The 20364-nt window shown below is 38.7% G+C and overlaps 1 protein-coding gene across 8 annotated transcripts in view; it reads right to left on the reverse strand.

Moving 5' to 3' along the window:
• The window catches only part of KMT2C (lysine methyltransferase 2C), a 193872-nt gene that overhangs the window by 51313 nt on the left and 122195 nt on the right, over positions 1-20364 (reverse strand). For 4 of the 8 annotated variants that reach the window (XM_032098772.1, XM_032098789.1, XM_032098781.1 and 1 more), the window contains 10 exons: positions 19795-19914; positions 17312-17428; positions 13521-13622; positions 13251-13355; positions 11918-12099; positions 11049-11213; positions 10341-10450; positions 4887-4952; positions 3231-3443; positions 390-518 (listed from right to left, as the gene is read on the reverse strand). In XM_032098772.1, coding sequence (XP_031954663.1) covers positions 390-518; positions 3231-3443; positions 4887-4952; positions 10341-10450; positions 11049-11213; positions 11918-12099; positions 13251-13355; positions 13521-13622; positions 17312-17428; positions 19795-19914 — 1309 coding nt within the window. The remainder of the gene's footprint in view (positions 1-389; positions 519-3230; positions 3444-4886; positions 4953-10340; positions 10451-11048; positions 11214-11917; positions 12100-13250; positions 13356-13520; positions 13623-17311; positions 17429-19794; positions 19915-20364) is intronic. The other 4 variants (XM_032098805.1, XM_032098797.1, XM_032098814.1 and 1 more) reach the window with 4 other exon arrangements.

The following is a 20364-nucleotide window of genomic DNA, read 5'->3' on the forward strand; positions in this document are numbered from 1 at the left end:
AAAACAAGTAAAATAACTGCAGAAAGTTCTCAGAAGTTCAGATATTGACAGATATATATATACATACACACATAAAAACTGTCCTTCACCAATTATAGACATACAGCACAATTTCATATAAAGTTAAGATCAGCACAAGGCACAGATCTGAACTACTACAAGTAAGTGACAGCACACTGAGAACAAGTGCACTGCTGACCAGCAACCTTTAGAAATGTGTTTCGGTAAGAGGAAAAAAAGAACTTTAAACAGAATAGGGAAAAAAATCTACAGTCAACAATAAATAGTAGAATACTTCAGAATTTCATATTGTTTTCTAATTTTTTTTTGTAATTATACAGAAAAAAATTAACAATGGACACACAATGATCTAAGTTACTTCATCCTACCAGGTCTGTATGGTTTTCGCTTCCTTTTTTTAATCCCATCAGCTCCTTCAGCCACTTTGGTATCATCATCCACAGCTTCCCGTTCTGGGCTGGAATCTGATTTTCCATCACAATCCATAAGGTCACCTTCTGCAGAAAAGAGGCAATGGTAACTTTAACTGAAAAAGGGAAAGAAAATGATTATTTCCAAAATTTCTACATCTGTTTTCTGAGAAACTGGCTGAGAATGAGACTTTTCAAAAGGTGACAGATAAGCATAATCCCAGGACATTTTTGGGAAACCCACCCTACCTATACACACATTTCCTATGAGACAATGTTTAGACAAAACCAGAGAATAAATGCTATAATTAATGTATGTAAATCAGAGAAAATTTTTGGTACCTCCTTCAGAGGCTTGTGCTAAGTGTCTGAGCAATCTCTAGCCATACCATCAAAGAATATGGATCCAATTTACCAAGATAAACTTCCTTTTGTTCGTTGTCCTCCTCAGTTTTGTTTGATAGGGCTTTCTTTGTATCGAGAAGACACTGAAAAACTGCAGCTTGCACTTGGAAGTTAAAGTGTAATGACTTTTTAGTGCAGTGGGTTCATGACTTGAAGCCATGTGACTGACTGAAAGCAGACTGATCTATGAAGAGGAATTTGACTTATCTAATACAAAATTCAGCCCAAAGGAATTACTCAGCCTTGAAGATGAAGACTATAATTCAAAGTTAGTTTATATTCTGTGGGAAAGCAGGGTAGAAATAGATGTAAAGTATGATGACATTAAAAAGCCTTTGGTGTTGAAGAGAGAGGGAACTAACTCTTCCTGATATCCCCAAAAAGACCTTACATCTTCATTTTACCATAAAGCTTCTGAAATGTTAAGCATATTCTCATCCCGAGAAGATACTGGAATTCTGATGTTCTGCTTTGGATTTAGGTGTATAATTCTAGATGGACTAAAACCCCATGAAGTTGTAGGAGGGAAAAATATTGTTAGACAGAGCTGGACTCCTTCACACCACTTTTGCTGTGGTAGAACTGCAACCCTCACTCTTCCACAGGCTGGGTCATGGCCCAGACTTTCCCACTGATAAAGACCTTACTGAGTTCTACCAACAAGGCCAGCGGCTTGGCAAAGGCCAACAAGCTGAAGCTCCCAAAGCAAGCTCAACTTCCAAGTAGACTCTAAAATATAGAACACCCAATGAAATGCTGAACCTGACAAGAGCCTATAGACAAGATAGCAACAAAATGGCAAAACGCAAGTTCAGTTTTCTCACAAAAAACCTCTTTTTTCCACCTGGAACATCAAGAGTCAAAATAAGAGGTTCTTCCTTTTTCCCTGGGATTATTATACTGTGTACTCCAATCAAAGCCATGGTACAGCTTTATTCATCCTGATGCTCATACAAAAATTCCAGATGTTCAGAGACAGACACAGACTACTCTACAGAGTAGAGCCCTACACACACAGAGCTACAAGGGAATCCAGCTCATCTGTGTACTTGCTGTGCTGTTACCATCGCACACATGGATGCACTTTAACTTGAAAAAAGGCAACGAAAGGTGATCAGAACTGAAACTGAAGTCGTGGAAGCTCTGGCTCTCCCTTTCTTACCCTGCTATCACATCTATATATCCTGTTACCTACACAAAAAGACCTACCACTGATGGAAGCCAATAAGCAGATAATTAAGTCAGACAAAGTCATAGAGAAAAAAGGCACATATTTTTAAAAGTAAAGATGATTAACCATTGAAGAAGTGACTAGCTGCCTCCAAATTCAAAAGCATTTTTTGCTTTCAACAACCTAGCTGATGGAGAATATGAAAGTATGAGATGAGAAATTTCAGAGTCTGTGTAATGCTAGGATAGCATACCAAATCCTGTGAATACTGGACAAAATGAAAGAAAACCAAAATGTTATAAAAGTTATAAAGAAATAAAGGAAGCTATTATAAAAAAAAAAAAGTCGTTCTAGTCAATAACAGAGGGTAAGAATGTGTTCATCAAACAAGAGGAACAATACCTTCTATCAAGTTAAAACTGAAACTTCACTGATGGCTGAACTACCCAGTTATCTCAAGTACATTCTGCAGCTAAAATAAGCTGCTTCTTATGACATTTAATCTGATTGCCAAGGCAGTGTTGCGTTAACAGAACTGTGGGGAGGTGGGGCGCCTGTGTACCTCTGTTCCTCTCCAAAGAGACACCTACATGACCAAAGCAGTAACTTTCACACCTGCCATTGGAAGGAGCCTTTCCCCAGGTCACGACTAACACCTATTGTGGCATCACCCTTCTCAGGATGCACAGCCAGACCGCAGCAAGGACAATGCTGCTGCACCACACAAGTGGTGTTAGCCCAGATCACTGAATCTCAGGCCAGCTCACCTTTTTCTTTCAGAAAAGAGAAATACTCTCAGCAAAGAACTTTTTACTCCACTTTCCCACTTGATTTTAATACCAGCTTTACAGTGATACAGATGTCGCTTTGCTGAGCCACCACTTTCAAACAGTTTGCACTGAATTTGAGTACACTTGTACTCAGTGAATGCACAATGTTTCCCACAGGTAACCCAAAGATGAGACAAAAAGTCATCTCCTATTTCCAGTGCTGGCAGCCCTAGAAAGGCAAGTTTCCTATAGGATGGATGACCCATAAACAGAACAAGAAAAATTCCTGAAAGGAACAACAATGAGCCATAACTACTGTTCAAGAAATTTCCATAAAACATTCTGTACAGAACACAGGAGTATCAGTGGAGTAAGAACTCCCAGGGATATTTGCAATACACACAGGTACTGCAACACTCCAAGCTACAAGACATGCCGAAAGTAGACTGCTACCTCTACTGTCATCCATCTCCCCATCTCTTGAGTGTTCTGACTGGGCATCTGGGGGTGTCTGAAGCACAGCCACACTGTTCTGATTTATAATCTTCAGTTTAAGCTTTGGTTTCGTCCGTTTTCTTCTTGGTACTGTAACAGTGAGGCTCTGTAACTGAGACATGCCCGATTCTGTCAAGCAGACTCCATCCTGGGTGTATGTCTTCGGTGGGTCTATAAAAGTTGAATGAATCATAACAGCAATATAAAACTCTTTTAATTTACAAGTCTTAGATTTTTTAGGAATAGCACTTACAAGAGTTAATAATCCACATGTATGGAGCCGACCCATGAGTGAAGAAATTCGTATCAATAAACCAGAGATATCTGATATTGTCTTACACATTACAGTTAAAGCTTTATGATTTAGAGTCTGATGACAAACCCAGCAATAATCCATTACACTGCTATGAAACAATTTATGTCAAGGACTCATTAGAAAGAACGATTTGATTATGGAAACTGGTGTTTTGCAGGGTATTTCTGTATTACTGACACCCAAAGGAAACTGTGCAAGTCATACTTTGGGTCCCTGTTGCTTATGAGTCAAGGCCCCCATCCAACCCTCAGCACTTTAACTTATTAATGACCTTAAACCTCCCAGAACTCCTGGTAACTCAGAGAAGTTATCAGCCCTACTTCATAGGCAGACAAAAAACCCAAGTTGTATCAAGTGAGCTGCTCAAGATCAAATTGGAAATCTTGGGGAGAACCCAAGTCTCCCAAGACCTGCAAGACTGCTTCCTCCTCAAGCTGTTACGTGACAATTGAGTCCACTGATAAGCTCTAACATTCCTTAATTCACTATGCAGAAAGGCCCTGTCACCTGTGCTGGGGCCCTGCAAGTGGAAGCTTGGGAACTTTCAGGGAATTGCCAAATAATGATGACGCTGCAATGATGCTTCAGCTTTCTGAAGCCAATTAAATCATGACTTGATTACACAGCTTTTGAAAACATACAAATATAATAACATTTGTTCCCTTTAACCAAAAACATTTCCTCATGTAACATCTGACAATACAGCTGGTTCTGAACAAATTCTTCCTACTTGATTGCCTTCTTACACTGAACATGAAAGGTGTGTGTTTCGAAAACATCTCACATTCTTTTCAGATTGAATATTCGAGGGGAGAACCTTCTCTCAGAAGGTGTCAAGTAGAAAAAACTCTGATGTGATGGAAGCTGTCCTAACATGGCAGCAGCTGCTGGGTGCTATCATTATAAAGACTGACTTGTGAGTAGGCTTGTCAGGATTATAAATTCCTAGCACAAGCCAGACAAATACAGAAAAGCTGCATCCTTCTAACAGCTCAAGCCTGTAAACATTTGTGTACATGCTTGACTCAGCCACACTGTGGTATCATCACTGATATTAAGGCAAGCAACTAAGACTGCAGGATCAAAGCATAATTTAAAGTAATTATTATAGGGCAGGTATGGCAGGCAAAAGAGAAGAAGAGAGAATGAGGAAAAAAAATGGAAAGCATGCTGTGGTAACTGAAGGACAGTTAATGCTGTGTGTTACAAAACCATAGGAAAAGGTATTTTTGTCTCATGTAAAAATATACCCTTAAAATACGCTAAATGATCAGATATTAAGCATTTACATTCTTTACCTAGTTCTTTTGATTTTGAAATAATCTGAGCTCCAACTGATGAATCACAACAGTCCAAAGATGGCACTGAAAAATATAAGGAAAATAATTTCAACTTTTAAAATTGGTGACTTGATTTAAATTGAAACGATCAATTTTCCTTCAGACAGTTCTGCTAAACTCCCTGATTTATACTGCTGGCAATTATTTACTTGCACCTTTAAAATAAAGGGCTTTTCAGCGTCACAGATGTGACTACAAAACAAGCCTGATATAAACTGAAGTTCTCCAGCTTCCTCGAGCCAAGAATGGCACTGGAATAGCACTGAACTCAATGGGAAATTATCTCTTTCTACTGGACCAAGGGCAAATGAATACACTGGATCTATTGGGTTGGAAAGCAACCTCTACATTAGCCACGATGTTCAGGTTTTGCTGCCCTAATCATTAAAAATGGGAGGGTTTTGTGAAGTTGGTATTGACCAGTATTTCCCCAAGGCGGGCCCAGCACACTCCCAGAGCTTGCACACAAGATTCTCACTGTGTCTGTGCTGTCAGGCCTCTTACACAGCACTTATGAGAAGGCTGATGTATCTGAGAACAGATAACACAAGACCTGTGGAAGTTAGATAGGGTAATTCTTATTCCAGATAAAGAGTATTGATAAATGGAACAGCAGAAACTCAACCTAAAAACTACAGCTTGTGTGCTACAGGGAAGCAGTGGAACAGTGTGACTGGAAAATAATAATCAAAATGCCATTTTGCTGTGGGCAGAAATGCTCTTTCCTTTTGCCTTAACTACGTAACTGCAATCACGCTTCACTCACCTATGATGTGTAGACTAAAATTTTAATATTAGTAGTGACTTCAGAGAGATTACAAAGACAGAGTAAGTAAAGTGAAAATTAGGAGCTTCTATCTCACAAACACTGAACTGGAATCAGAAAACCTGTTAGTCTGGCACAGTTAGCATTACCACAGAGGCAAGTTTATCCATGCTTTTTTCCTTTTTTTGCCTAGAAATCTTATTCATGCTGAATTTAGGACTCAAGATAATATCTGGAGTATTTCCTTTGTGTCTGTCACTCAAGATGAGACCCCTGTGGCAGAGAACCCATGGGGGGCTTCGTGTGTCACATCAACCATGGTACCATGGCACGTGTGCTGCTGCTCCCCACCTCAAAAACACCGTGGGAGCCAGGGCAAGACTAGGAAAAGCACAAAAGCTTCTGAGTAACACTTAAAATGAGTATGAAAACTACAGAATGCTTTCTAGGCATATAAACAAATTTAAGGAAAGTTCAAGTCTTCAAAAATGACAGTGCTTTGAAAGTTTTATGTAATGTGCAACTAATGCACAGGGTATAACCTACAGAAAACCAGTATTTCATGCAATTAGTAAATGAAAGGAGCCTGTGAGAGCTACTGAAAAACTGAATGTAACAGTGGGGGGAAAAGACAAGGAAGAAAATAAATTAAATATGACATTTTGAGAAAGACACAGAGGCAGAGAAAAACAAAAAATAATAGACAAGCTGTAGAATGGAAGATACTCAAAACACTGTACTGAAACAACAGAAAATAGGCAGATTGTAAGAACTATTCAAAGGGGAATAAGACATCATCTGTTCATTTAATTGGTTATAATCTACAAGATGTTTTAAGACTGAAGTAGGAATCATTGAATTGGAATCTAAGGTAAACATGAAGTTCAGAAAGACAGTTGTGAACAGGAATTTGAAATCTTTCATTTAAAAGTCAAACAACAGAGAGATCTTCTCATCCAGGTCAGACTGAACAATTTTAGCTCTGGAGGTTGAATAGAGTTGAAATACTCAAATAAACAAGCTGATAGTGACACAGGTGAGGCCTTCAGAGACCCACTCACAAAAACTGCACAAACAGTGTTTGAAGACAGCAAAAAACAGACTTCCAGGAAATGAGCGAATTAGAGTGCAGATTAAGGATTACAATCAATAAAATGGATAGCAGAAAAGCATAGTACTGTTAGAGGAAGCCTACCCAAAGGAAAGAAAAAAACCTAAAATGGAAAAAAAAGTGCTTTCTGAGGCATTCAGCCAAAGTTTAACCAAAATTGTTCAACTTATCTGCAAAAGGGTTTAAATGTGCTGAATACTGTACAGCATTTAGTAGCTTCGGCTGAAAGTAAATAATTGCAACGGAATACAGTATGATGAGAAAAGAAAGGGGATTCCATTTTTAAGGCTGTAATAGAAAAGAACAATTCTAAGAAAAAATGAAACCAGCACATGGGACAGAGTGGAATGGTTGATGTACAAATACAGCACTAGCAGAGCACTCTTTATTGGGTGCCCGCATAACTGTCAATGACACAGGGATTTTTTTGGTAAATACAGTAACACAAGAACATTAGAGCTGATGTAGTAAATGTGCCAAATAATAAAAAAATTCCAAAGTTGTTTTTTTAACACAGAGTACTATGTTGGGTTTGTATCTTGTATATGTAAAGTACATAGAATTAAGTTTCAAAGAGAAGAAAAATTCTATCAGTTTAATGAAAATGATACAATAGAGACTGCCAGCCACAATGTGTCTCACTGGCAGTATCAGGCACCCCCGGACAGGGGTAAATGATACCAAATCCTCACTTCCTCCATGGGCATGTTTACTTGGGCTCCAGGAGGAATAACTGCACCCAGGCAGCTTCAGAAAACTGCAATCAAATCAGCTCTAACTGGTTACAGAAAACCAGGCAGAGCTGGTCCCTCTGCATCCTGCAGGGGAACAAAAACAGCACCAAGGGAGGAGGAAGCTGGAGCTTGGATGAAGAAAGAATGGGAGTAAGTGAGGAAGGATGGAATTTGCAAATGGGGCATATGACATACAAGGGCAAATGACACAAAGGCAGAACTGATGAGTAGGTGGTCAATAACTGCTTGTCCAGGAGTGGATGTGGATGAGAGAGAGACACACCTCTCTTGAATGTGCAAGAATTACAGCACAGGGGAAAAGCTGCTGCTACCTAAAGCTGTTACCTGCTAGCATCTAGTCATGAGAATTCGAAAATTTTTCTACAGGACACAGCAATATGCTGGGGGACGTATGTTATAACTTGGGACAGTACTAAAAGGAACCTGATAAAACACTGATCAGAGATGGTTATTTCACAATAACCTAGTAATGAAGGTTTCTGGTACACTACACTGGAACAACTCCTACCACATTCTGGCTTTTGATATTTATGCACGTTCAAGAAGAAAAACACTATCTTTTATTTCTGTTTCCTGAAGAAGATGACTTCGTAAGATTATCAGGTATGATGAGCTAGGAAGAGAAATGAAAGCTCCTTCTCAATACCTACACACTAGAGCCATTTACTCTTCACCAAGAGTACACCTGCAATGTTTTGTTCATTAGGTTGAGGGGCTCTTGTTTCCTCTAGAAAGAAAGTGGTTAAAAACCCTGGAATAATACTTGCAACACATCTATGATGCATCAAATGGAAAGGGTATGAACCATCCCCGTAAGAATCCCACAATACGGTACATTTTAAGAAGCTTTCTACTGCTAACTAACATTTGCTTCTCTAAGTTTATCAAATGCTAATTCTTCTCACTTTGAAACAAAAAATTACAGAAAATTTTCAGAGGAATTTTAGAAGAATTCACGAAAGATCAAAACATTTCATATAGAAGTACATGCAGGTATTTCTATGAACATGCATCAAAGGACACATTCAGACATGCAACTGTGCAAATGTACATGTGTTAGAGAGGCTTTAATACTGAGTCAAAACAGAAGAAAATAAGCGGACAAACTTCTCATATAAAAAAGGTGAAAAAAACCTGCCAAGAAAGCTTGGGAACCCCCAAGGGACTGGTTCCTATTCCTTGGAACCCAAACCTAAGCAACACAACTTCACAGAGGAGAGCAGGAAGAACTAATTCAGGGGGGACCAGCTTCTGCCTGAAGTGAAACACCTCTGATACCATCTTGTGAAGCTGCTCCATCTCACATATCATGGGTTTTAATTCTCTCTAAAAGATAGCTCTGCCAACTCCAAAGAGAAAGGAAGGAGTATTTAATTGGATCTTTTTGCTTTAAGGACTCAAAGCTTATTATCAAAATAAACAGAAATCTGTGTAATATCTGCAATTTCCTTGCTTTTTCCACTTACAAAATCTCTCTCCTTTTGATTTTTGAAAGCAAACCTTTACAATGAAGTGACTTGCAGAAATACAGAAGCATTAGTCATTCTTCTATTAAGTGATAAAAATGGGCTACTTGGAAGTGTTCCAGCAGGGAGTATATAAACCTCCAGGGTCAGGTCAGTAAGTTACAATTACTGCTGTGATGAGGACATGCTAGTGTTAAGGGACATTAGATGCTCTATTGAACTCTTCTTGGCAGACCTCTCGAGTGCATGCCTCACAACCTCTTCAATCTTGATCAGGAAAAACAATCTTACTGACATCTTCTTGGTGGATACGAGTATTTCTTGAAACATTTGCTTAGTTCTTGTACCTTCCTCCTACTGTTCTCCTGTGATACCCCAATAAAGGGGTAATATGAACACTTTCATGTGCTTATGCTAAAAATGGGAATAGGTGTCAATGTTAAAGCAGCTGACTGAAGCAGCAACTTCCCTGAGCTGACATGCAGAGAAAACAGACCTGGGCTATCACCCTTGCAACAAGACTATAAATCATGTCACAGGCCAACCTAACTGCTGACAGGCCACTCACAGGAACATTAACCAGCACCATCCCATGGAACCAGATGCTGTAAATGTGCTTGAACTGCAGTAACCTCGGCTCCTGAAGCACCACTGCTACAGAACCGTGATACAGAGCAACAAAGCTGTCGGTATCCATGTCCAGAGAAGTCCAAAGATCATCAGAAGGAATTACACATTTTAATTAAGGAATTACACACTTTAATTAATAAGGAAGTGACAACTCCCAAACAAAAATGTATGGCCAATTCTTTTAGAGATTGCCGCTAGGGAGGGAAGCACTGGTCTTGAATACTGGGAGAGGTGAGAAAAAGGCATTAAGAAATCACGAGGAAGGAAGGGAAAAACGCTTACACAGACTGTTGTTACAGCTACTGCTGCCTCAAAAGCATCAAAATACACAAAGTTTTTCTGCTTAGAAATAATTTTCAGATTCTTCTGCAGATATAACTTTGCGGACAACTGGGCTTTCTTCCTTCCACTTGACAAAGCCTTTGACCCCTTCACTACCAAATGCTCTTAGCAGTTTATCTTCAATACCTCTACCCAGAATTCCCATGAGGTTTCCTCTGGCCTAAATCACTTGAGGGTGTGAAAAAGCCGTGGACACTTCCACAAGAGCCCTTAAAACAAACACAGTAAAAATCTTACTTCTACCACGAGCCAAACGTCCATCAGAGCACAGAACCGTAACACAATCCCAGACCTATTTATTGCAGTGTGCAATCCTGCCATTGGTTTCAATCGGCTTCTTACCGTTTGTTGGTGGAATGTATGGCCTACAAATGGTACAGTCAAAACCCATATCAGCTATGTTTTCCACTTCCTCCTCTGTGTTTAAGTTCTGACAGATTGCATGCATCCATCTAGAAATTAAGTGGGGGAAAAAATACAATTTAAAGGAAATAGGTGGTGTTTTAGGAGACCCAAGTATCAGTCTATGGTCCAAGTAAATGGGAAATAGTTGTTTAGTTTGAATTCTTTTAGGGAGAAACCACAGAATCAGGTTTTCCATATACAGCCTCCCCTACAGTGGTGTGTGTTACATCCTGCATAAAGAGCAGGAGATCAATTCTGTCCCTCCACAGGGAGGAACTCTCTATAAAACAATCTCCCAAATATGTTTTAGTATGATAATTTTCTCCCTATATTGCGATAATTTTAATTACTTCATACAATGTAATCTAGATTCAGCCTCACAACAACAGTCTTGTGAGGTAAATTAGTTTTGTTTTTACAGGGCAGGGGGGAAGAGGCACAGAGCGATTAATTAATTTGCCCAGAGTCAGACAGTTAAGTCTGTGGTACAATCAGGAATGAACTACTGAGAGACTTCTGAGACTCAATAATCCAGTGTTCTTTACCACAAGACCACTTCCTTCATCTCTACGCTTTTACATTAGGGGGAAAAAATTAAAATAAGACTTGAACAGGAAAAATATGTGCAATATTAGAAGTCCTTACCGATCACACTGTCTACACTGAATTATAAGCTCCTCATCCCTGTATGTGCGGTAACAGATTGGGCAGGTTGACAAACTTGCACAGGGAGCACACTGCGTGTAATTATTTTGCCATTCACATCTTAAACCTGGAGAAGTTGCTCCGCAGTGTCTGCACCAAACACACCTGCAGAACAGACAAAAAGATCTATTACTTACAGTTCATAGGAAGATCATTTTGTGGCTTTAAATCTCTCCCACTTAGAACGAGATGAGTAAGTTTTAACTTAACAACATGTTTAACCACAAATGCTTAACAAAATTTTTTATAATTTTTAAAGAAAGTTCCTAATTAATAATTCCTTTCAAACTGCAAAAGCAGGCAGATGGGTTCTTGTAACAGCTCAGGAGGTCAAAGCAGTTCCTCATTCCAGTTGCCATTCACTTTGAGATCCTGAGACTTAACCATGTGAGAGGTCTGGTCTGTTTGTGTTTCACCCAAGTAAAACAAATGGTTTTCACAGGGTTTTATTTCAAGAAGACTTGGGTGAACCACCCATTCATTTTTCCAACTGAACACTGGGATGATTACAATGAATGTAAATTGGAAATTTTTTTTGCTAAGAGTTTCAAAAGAAAAATTTTGTCTATTTCTACCTATGCGTTTTTTAGTACGAAGAAGCAGCTCTACAAGGAGATAAGAGTTTCCTTAATAGACTGATAACTGAATGAAACAATTCAAAAAAAGCATTTTGTTAGCTTTGTTTAATACACCTGACTTAGACACAATAAAAACCTTGTTACAATGCAACTGACATCACAAACACCAAGTGACAGGGAGAAGCAGAGGAGGCCAGCAGTCAGCATTTCTGACCCCAGGCCCCAACACACCATTTGCACTTCCAGCCTCCCTTTGGCACGGTCTGCAGGGGTGGATCCAGGCAGTAGGTGTGGTAGCTGATGTCGCAGTCATCGCACAGGAGGAGTCTCCCTGGATCTGTGGCTTTCCCACAGGCTTCACACACTGTGCACTCCAGGCACCTCCAACCTTTACTAAGTACCACTTTAGTAATCTGCAAAAGGCAAGGTGAGAATTAGTTAAAAATGGCTCAGTGAAGTGTGATCAATGCATAAACTAAGCTCTGGCTTGTGGAGCTCAGGATGCTCTTCTGGGCACACCACCCACATCTCAAGGAACTCTTCATCAATTAGACTTTCTGAAGCTTCAATAAACAGGAATGGATTAAACAGAAAGAAACTGTCCTCCCTTCTACTCTTTTTTAAAAACAGGTGCAATGCTTCCCTTTTTCAGTCACCTGGGACTTCACCTGACTGCCAGGACTTTTCAAATACGCAAAGTGGCGTGACCTGCATCAGGCAATTCCCTCAGGACTCTGGGATGCATCTTGCCAGGTCCCAGAAACTTGTGTACATTCTGGTTCCTCAAACCTGATCCTCTCATTTCATGATGTGACCACAGTGCTGGAGTTTTAGTCATATGAAGCAAACAGCTAACTTACTGCAACTGATATATAATGCAAGAGTAGTATATAAACAAAAAGTCAAATTATAATTGCATGAAATACGCATATGGCATTTTGTAAAGTATGTGCAAAATAAAGTTTTTTGACATGTTTAAAAAAAAAATCCCACTTTTACACAGATATATCACAACCAATGAAAAGTGTATAGTGTATATATTGCAGTAAATAGCTTATTTTGTGCTTGCTAGGTCATTTCACAGCATTCAAATTTAATTTTCACACATTCTCTCCTAGACTAATGAATGTAAAATGTATTAATTAACCACTCCAACTGCTGTCAATTCTGACAGCCAACAGGCAAATTGAATCAACTAAACCTTATGCCCCTAGTAAATGAAGATGCAGTATAATTTTTTCTTTGTTTTTAATTCTGCTTGTGTCTACGTTTAAAGCTTATATCTCAAACTGTTATTTTAACCAACTGCTGGATAATCAGCGCTATTTACGGTTGTGAAATTACAAAAAGGTTAATTTCTCTTGAGGCTATGCATACTATAAAATGACATTTAATTAAAGTCTTTCACAAGTCGCATACAAATAATGGTCACATTAGCTGATGAATATCTAACAAGTTAATGACTCCCCCAATTACCACAAAACCAAAGGCAGCATAGTGCTATCAAAGTACAATATGAAAACAGTGTAATCAAGCAACTTTTATGTGTAACAATAGCACTCACCTTAATACTGACACAGTATGGATGGTAACACTGCCCACATTGGGAACAGGCCAGCAACCGGCCCTCAGCACCTTGGCCAAAACTCCCACAAACCACACACATATCCTGCAATGACACAGAAGAGCAGACTCTCAACACGTGCCAGACACTACATTCTGAAAACATGTAACTGTACAATCCAACTAGCTTGCTCCTTGTAAGGACATTCCTTAACTTTTTTCTAATTAAGAGTAGGGAAACAAAAAGAAAAATCATAACTATTATCCTAACCTGATGGAGAGTGAACTTGTCACTGTTAGAGAAGAGGACAACTGTATTATGCATTGAGTTTTCTTCCTCATCTTTATTAGATGAAATATCCATGGTTGTGACCTATTAAAAAACACAAAACACAAATGGCAAGCACATCACTTTTTCTCAGACATGAGACAAAATGAAACATTCCCTAAGTAAGAGTTTTGCAAGTATTTATTCATACAGTTTAAACTTTTATGAAAAGATACCTCCATCAGAAATTACTGCGTTAATTCACATTTTTTCATCAGTACAAGAATCATCAGTATTATAGCTTTACAGACATATTCTTTCCTCTCCTTTTCCACCTTCACATATTACCCCACTGCACTTCCAAACGGAAATGAAAGACACAGTCTAAGAAAAAGATCACTAAGCAGAAATTGTCATACTGCACCCAGTCTGCTCTGCTCCCTGCATGTAAACACTGAAGTTCTTTTTATCAGAAAGTTAATTGCAGCAACAGACTTTTGAGTATTAATTCAAAGAGCAACTGCAGAAATCTAGTTTGTCCCATATTGCCTAAAATGTGGTTTACCTAATGTTCCAAGTATATTAGAGGAAAAAGCAAGAGCTCTGAAGTTACTTGCTGTAAGCAGTTTATGAGGCTTATCTATCTTGACCGTAAAAACTTGAAACAGCTGTTTGGATCTCAATCCATCAGCTCTTACTATAGACAGTCATTTTTCTTTTTCATAAAGTGATTTTTATTCTGACCTGACCTTTATTAATTCAACATATTCATGTATGTACAGCTTCTGAGGAAGAGAAACAAGAATGAAAGACTTCAGCTGTGTTCTGACTTTCACGTGAAACCTGCAATACAGAATTTGCTGTCCATGAATTTAAACTAAAACGCCCAACTACCATCTCTGAACCAGGAATATAAGGGCACAGAGTTCCATATAAAAGAACAAATGCATGATAGAGAAATGTAACTTCATTTTACCAGCTCTTCCACTTATATAAATGAGGATTATTTTAAATATAGTGTAAATCCTACACAGGTAAGTTTTGTTTAAATAATAATTTAAGTATTTTATAAATCCAAACATAACTCTAGGGACATTCCATCAGCTAGAGGAATCCTCCTGAAACTCAGCATTTACTGAGAAACAGCTAAAACGGGAATATATTCTTTATGTGTTTTAATTACCAAATAGTTGAGAGCACTACAGCACAACTGTAACTGACCAGCTAACTACAAAGCACCTGAAACACCTGGATACCTTCAGGGAGATCACTTCCCTTACCCACTTTTCCACAGGTTCCACGAAGTTCTTGTAGTTGCACATTCAAAAGAGCAGAACTTGAAGGACTGAATCGCTGCAATGTTGGTGTTTGCTGAATCCCAGCACTGACCCACCATGGGTTAACCTGTAGCCACCTTTTTCCCCAGTCCCAAGAGACACCAAGGTACGTCCAAGTCTGTGTGACTGTCCACTGATCCCATGCTGAGTAAGAATCACTTTGTGCAAATTGACTGAAAATACTCCCATTTCAAACGTTTATCTGGCAAAAGGCTGATTTCTTGGTATTGCTAACTTAATCTATCAGAAGGCAGCCACATCTCTGGAACTCTGGAGCTGCCATCTACTTGATGATGCAAAGGAAGAAATTTCTGTAGGAAATTGTGGAGAGTGATGTCTGTTTTGTATTTACAGCAAGTTACCTAACCCACTCTCCTCTGTTCAATTACAAAAACTTTTAGAAGTTTGATCTATAAACCCCAGCTTCTCTTGAAGTACAGATTTGTGCTTTGTAACACCAAAATAATTATGTGGATGCCTCCAATTCATAAAGGTGTCTGTGACTAGCCTAAGTGGAATTCATCCTGTATGTTTAAAATTACAGATTTGCTTACGAATCTTAACCATCCAATGCTTTAAAAGGGAAAAATGATAGAAACGATTGTTCCTTTTTCAGATCATAAACACCAGAGTATTCCAAGATACTATTACACGGGCAGCAGAAAGTGTGACAATAAATTTAAATAGATTACATGTAAGAACACAAAAAATGCAGCTCTGATCAAGTCCTTCTCTGAACACAAGGGACAGGATGTCTCTCAAAATCTCCAGGGCTAGTTGGTAATCAAACTTTTAAAGGAATATTCAAATAGGAAAAGTCCACAGTGGGGAACAAGATTATGAATTGTTTTGGAGTCCGGATTTCCAAGTTTTTCATACTGAAATCCTTCTTCTTATGAGAGCAGACTAGGACTGTGTAGGATTTTCAAGTTTTAAAAACACTTCATGTATTAAATAGCTTAACTATCAACTGCAATGAGCAATCACTTGCTTACAACCACTTCAGTGCTCCTGAAGAATGGGAGACAGCAAATGTAATGATTATTTTCTCAAGGGTTTCTGGACAGAAGCTGTGTGCAGAATAGTACACATCTGATCACAACAAAGAACTCATAGTCACTGATATAATAATTTGTTAAAGAGTCAAGGAAGTTTTAGTTATGGTAAATCATGATCTGTAAGGGCTCTCTGAAGGAGTCAGCAAACCTGGGGACAGGGAAATCTGATCGATGGAACTTATTTCACTACCAAACTCTTTTGGCAAAGCTCTTCACCAAAGCTACTTAAAAAAAGTTAAACTGACAGAATTAGAGGAATGGTCCCTATACTGATACAAGACACAAAATAAAGAGGGGAATAAATTATCAGTTTTGTAGGTGGGAGAATAGCACCACTGGAAATCTGACAGGGCCTGTCTGCTAACAGGTGGTGGTGCTCAACACACTCGTGTGCAATCTGAAAAATCAAGTGAGAAGGCAAGGTGACAAAGCTTGCCAACAGGACTGGGATATTCAGAATAATAAAATCCAAAAGACAACTGCGAAGAACTGCACAAGAACTTCATAAAGCTGAGTGCTGGGCTATAAAATGGCAGATGAAAGTCCACAAAGTAAAGAAACTAACATGACAAAATAGCTGGTATTGATGATCAGAAATACAAAGAAGCTTCCATACAAGGAACAGCCCAAAATACTGGCATTCTTCATACTAGCAAGTCAAGAGTGGAAGGAAAAGGAGGAGAAATGATGGAGGTCTATAAAACTGAGTGGCATGGATGGAGGAGGTGAATAGAAACCAGCTTTCCACTGTCTCTTCTCTAAGAGCGTTGAGGGGCAGGCAGCTAATCCAGGAGGCAGCCACTTAAAATACAAGCTGAAGAGCTGCAGAACTGAAAAAGGTTAACATGGTTTCCTGAAGTTTTTTAAAGTGAATGGGAAGATTTTTTAAAGCAAGCTCCAACACAGGCTGCCCAAGGCAAAGATACCACCTCCTGTTCACCAAGTCCCCAAGCCACAAACTGTTGAAATGCCTCCTTCTCCAGGCCTCCTCTGTTCTGCAGTCTTGCCCCAACATTCAGTCCAGAAGAACCTCTGCTCTGGTCTCCTATGGCTGCTGTAACATTCTCATGCACAAACCCTGCTCTCTCCTTCTGAGTTGTTCCAGTGAGTGCTGCCTTTACTCAGCATGTTCTCCACCCGAGGAAATGGAAGGAGTACTTTAAGACTTCCAACTGTTGTGTCTTTAAATGGCAAGAGCAGAACAGAACTGCCTCAGGCCCATTAAGCTGCAGTGTTCTAGTTCTTCATCACAAGCAGTAACAGCCAGGCTTCATCAAACACCCCTGCTTCTGTAGTGCTTGTTGGTTTTTTATACAGTATTTTAATACAAGAATTATAGCTGAATAAAATTATGTTACATTAACAGACTGCAATATGACTTTAAAAAATATGTCCTTACCCCTGGAATGACCACAGCCCCAACTCCATTCTTCAGTTTTGATCTTCCTCGGCCACCTCTTCCTGACAGACCTGCACCACGTGGTCTCCGCTTCCCCGGGAATCCTGATCCACGGCCCTATTCAATTTAAGGTAACAATGTAAATGCAACCTCAAGTTCTCTGTTATATGGGATTCAAATTTGTTCAATGCATCTAGGGAAAAACGTAAGTAAAAAAACACCCTGGGATTTCAGGTGAGTATGAGCACACCAGGGCACAGTCATTAAATCTCTGCATAAATCAGTGTGAAATACCTTTAATTACTTACATGGCATAATACGATCACCTTTATCGTCAGTGAGAAAGCCGAAACCAGGAATGTTCATTTTCTGCTCAAGAGTAACTCGAAATATGGATTTCCCCCACCCCCTCTCCCCCACCTCAGTTGCAAAGTTTCCAAAATATATCTTTTATTCTATGATTCATTTTTCTTTTCTCTTTAAACAGCCAGCCCAGTCAGTCATGGGACTTCTGCACAAGGTCTGGACATTTGATTACTCGTAATCATAGATGCTTTTCTTACGCTATGAATAATCAAGTGAAACCTGGGATTTATTAGGATTCAGACCTGCTCACAAAGCAAAGCGGGAGCTGGCTCCACTAAACTCTCTCAATTCAGCATATACAGAGAGAGTTTTTTACATTAATTCTCTCAATTACACTCAGATCAACATTCCCCATAATGTGAAGTTTTTCTTACACAATATCCACTTATTTACAGACAGCTTCTTTTCTCCATTCCTTATTTAAGATGCAGATGCAGAGTTGCAGTGTGGTGCTTTGGAGTATTCAGTGTGTTCAACTACAATTATCTTTGGGAAAGCAAGTATGTTTTTAGTAATAATTACCTGTTATTCATACTGTGACTTTAGTTTGAAATTTTGGGGGTTTTTAATTTCAGAATGAACTAAGTACAAGAGGATTCCTAATCCTCCCTAACCATTTCCAAAGGGAAAAGACCTTATTCACATCCCCACATTCTGGCTGATGTATCAGACATCTTTACAATGTGTCTCAGAGCCTCTAATCTGTGTAACTGACGATAATTATGGCATGTACTCAAATAAGCATCTTTCCTACTACAAAATAAGCACTGAGATTATTATTGCATTTTGTATTTGTCAATAATCTCCTGGTTCCTAATACAGGCCAAGAATGGAGTACAGAGTATGGGGTATCCAAACATGTGCTGCAAAATACTTTTAATACCAAGGCAAAACATTTGCTCCATAAAACAATGCTGATGGAAGCAACAAAGTTCCTCAGGGACCGTGTCACCAACAGACATGAACAGTCTTTACTGACAGAGACAGGAGTTTTTTGGATGGAAAGAAGCACTGTGGGCACAGTATTTCTCAAATATTCCAACTCCTGCTTTAAAGAAGATATAGAACTTTATGGTCATCATTAAAGGGAGAATTGAAGGATCCCAATGTTAAAATTCTTTTAACATCCATCTATTAAACGGAAGAGAAATTAAACTGACTCATACACCAAGTTAATGTAATGCAATGATATTTGAGGAGTGAAAGGAAGGATGCTACTGGAGGCTGAGGTATTTATATGTACTGAGGTGAAACAAAAAATGTCCTTATATATCTATGGAGTTAATACATTTGCACACACAGGACATACAATCATCAATTTTTTAAGATGGAAACTCTTCTGACAAGTTTCTTATTTTCTTTTTCAGGCCCGGTATCAGTACTGTTATTTTCACACAACTAGTAACAGAAACAAGCACATACTTGTATCAATGTTAATGCTGAATATTAAGCTGAAAATTAATGCTTAAAGCAGCAAAAGCTAAGCTGATGTCAAATTAAAATAAAATTAGCATGAGAGTTAAAGTGAGATGAACTTAAATCATTGGGAAGCTACACGTATTTGTTGGTTTCATAAGAATTCTACTTTAGTTACTTCAGGTGTTTTTAATGATAAATGTCACCAGGAATACAAGTTTTGGGCCATCTAATCAGGTAGGAAAGTTGTTATTTATTCCCCCATCAGCTAAAAACAATGTCACTTTGAATCCACTCTGCAAGATTTCTCGACAGCAACAAATTCAAGCCATCCTTCAGATCTCTGATCCTTTCCATGCCTGGCTTACCTTACCGCCAGTCTTAAGGACATTCTCCTTCTCAGGTAATTTATTTTGACAGCCAAATAAAGCCAACCACAAAAAGCGATGTACTCAACACACAAAATTTGGGTAATACAAAGTATTCTTTGCCATTGGAAATCAAGGCAATGCCATCATACTGTACACTCTGGAGAGTTCACATCTTTTAGCCTGGAAGCTCCAGAGTTCCAGTAAGTTTTAGAGGCCTTAAACAGTAACAGAATGAAAGATTAATTAAGGTGTGAGATACAGAATTTCACCACTAATCTCTACAGCAGAAAGATAGCAATGGATACATGAAAATAAATTCAAGTTATTTACCACTTTGATGCTCCAAATGGCACTGCCAGGAAGCTGTCTGGATTTAAAAATGTCCCGACCTTCTGAAATGTCTGGGGACCAGGAAGGTGGGCTGACTGTATTATTGGTACTCCAAGCCCCCTAGGATACGGTAGGTGAGAAAATAGATGTATAAAACTTTGCAACATAAAAAAAAAAAAAAAAAGAAAAAAAAAAAAAAAGCAAAAAGCAAGCAACAAAAAAAAAAATCTGAAAAGCAAAGCACATGCAGGCATAGGCACTTCTAGATTAACTTAAGTAGTCAATTAGTTCACTGAGTGAGTAGAAGGTGGGAAATTTTTAGGTTCTCACTGAATGATACCCTAAAATGAGTATTTACTTCCAACTGATGGTTAAGTACAACAAAATGAGTTTTATAAACAAAGCTTAATACAAATCTAAAGCAATCATAACAACAAATTACATGCCTAAATTTTATTGCATCAGTGACGAAGACATTTTGAGGTGGTAACATCCCCTTTTCTATTCCAAATCACATTTTTTAAAAAAACTGATGGCCTTAGTTGACTTTTGAGGCTAAACTACCCACAA

Source organism: Corvus moneduloides, chromosome 1 (genome assembly GCF_009650955.1).
Source record: "Corvus moneduloides isolate bCorMon1 chromosome 1, bCorMon1.pri, whole genome shotgun sequence".
NCBI classification, from domain to species: Eukaryota; Metazoa; Chordata; class Aves; order Passeriformes; family Corvidae; genus Corvus; species Corvus moneduloides.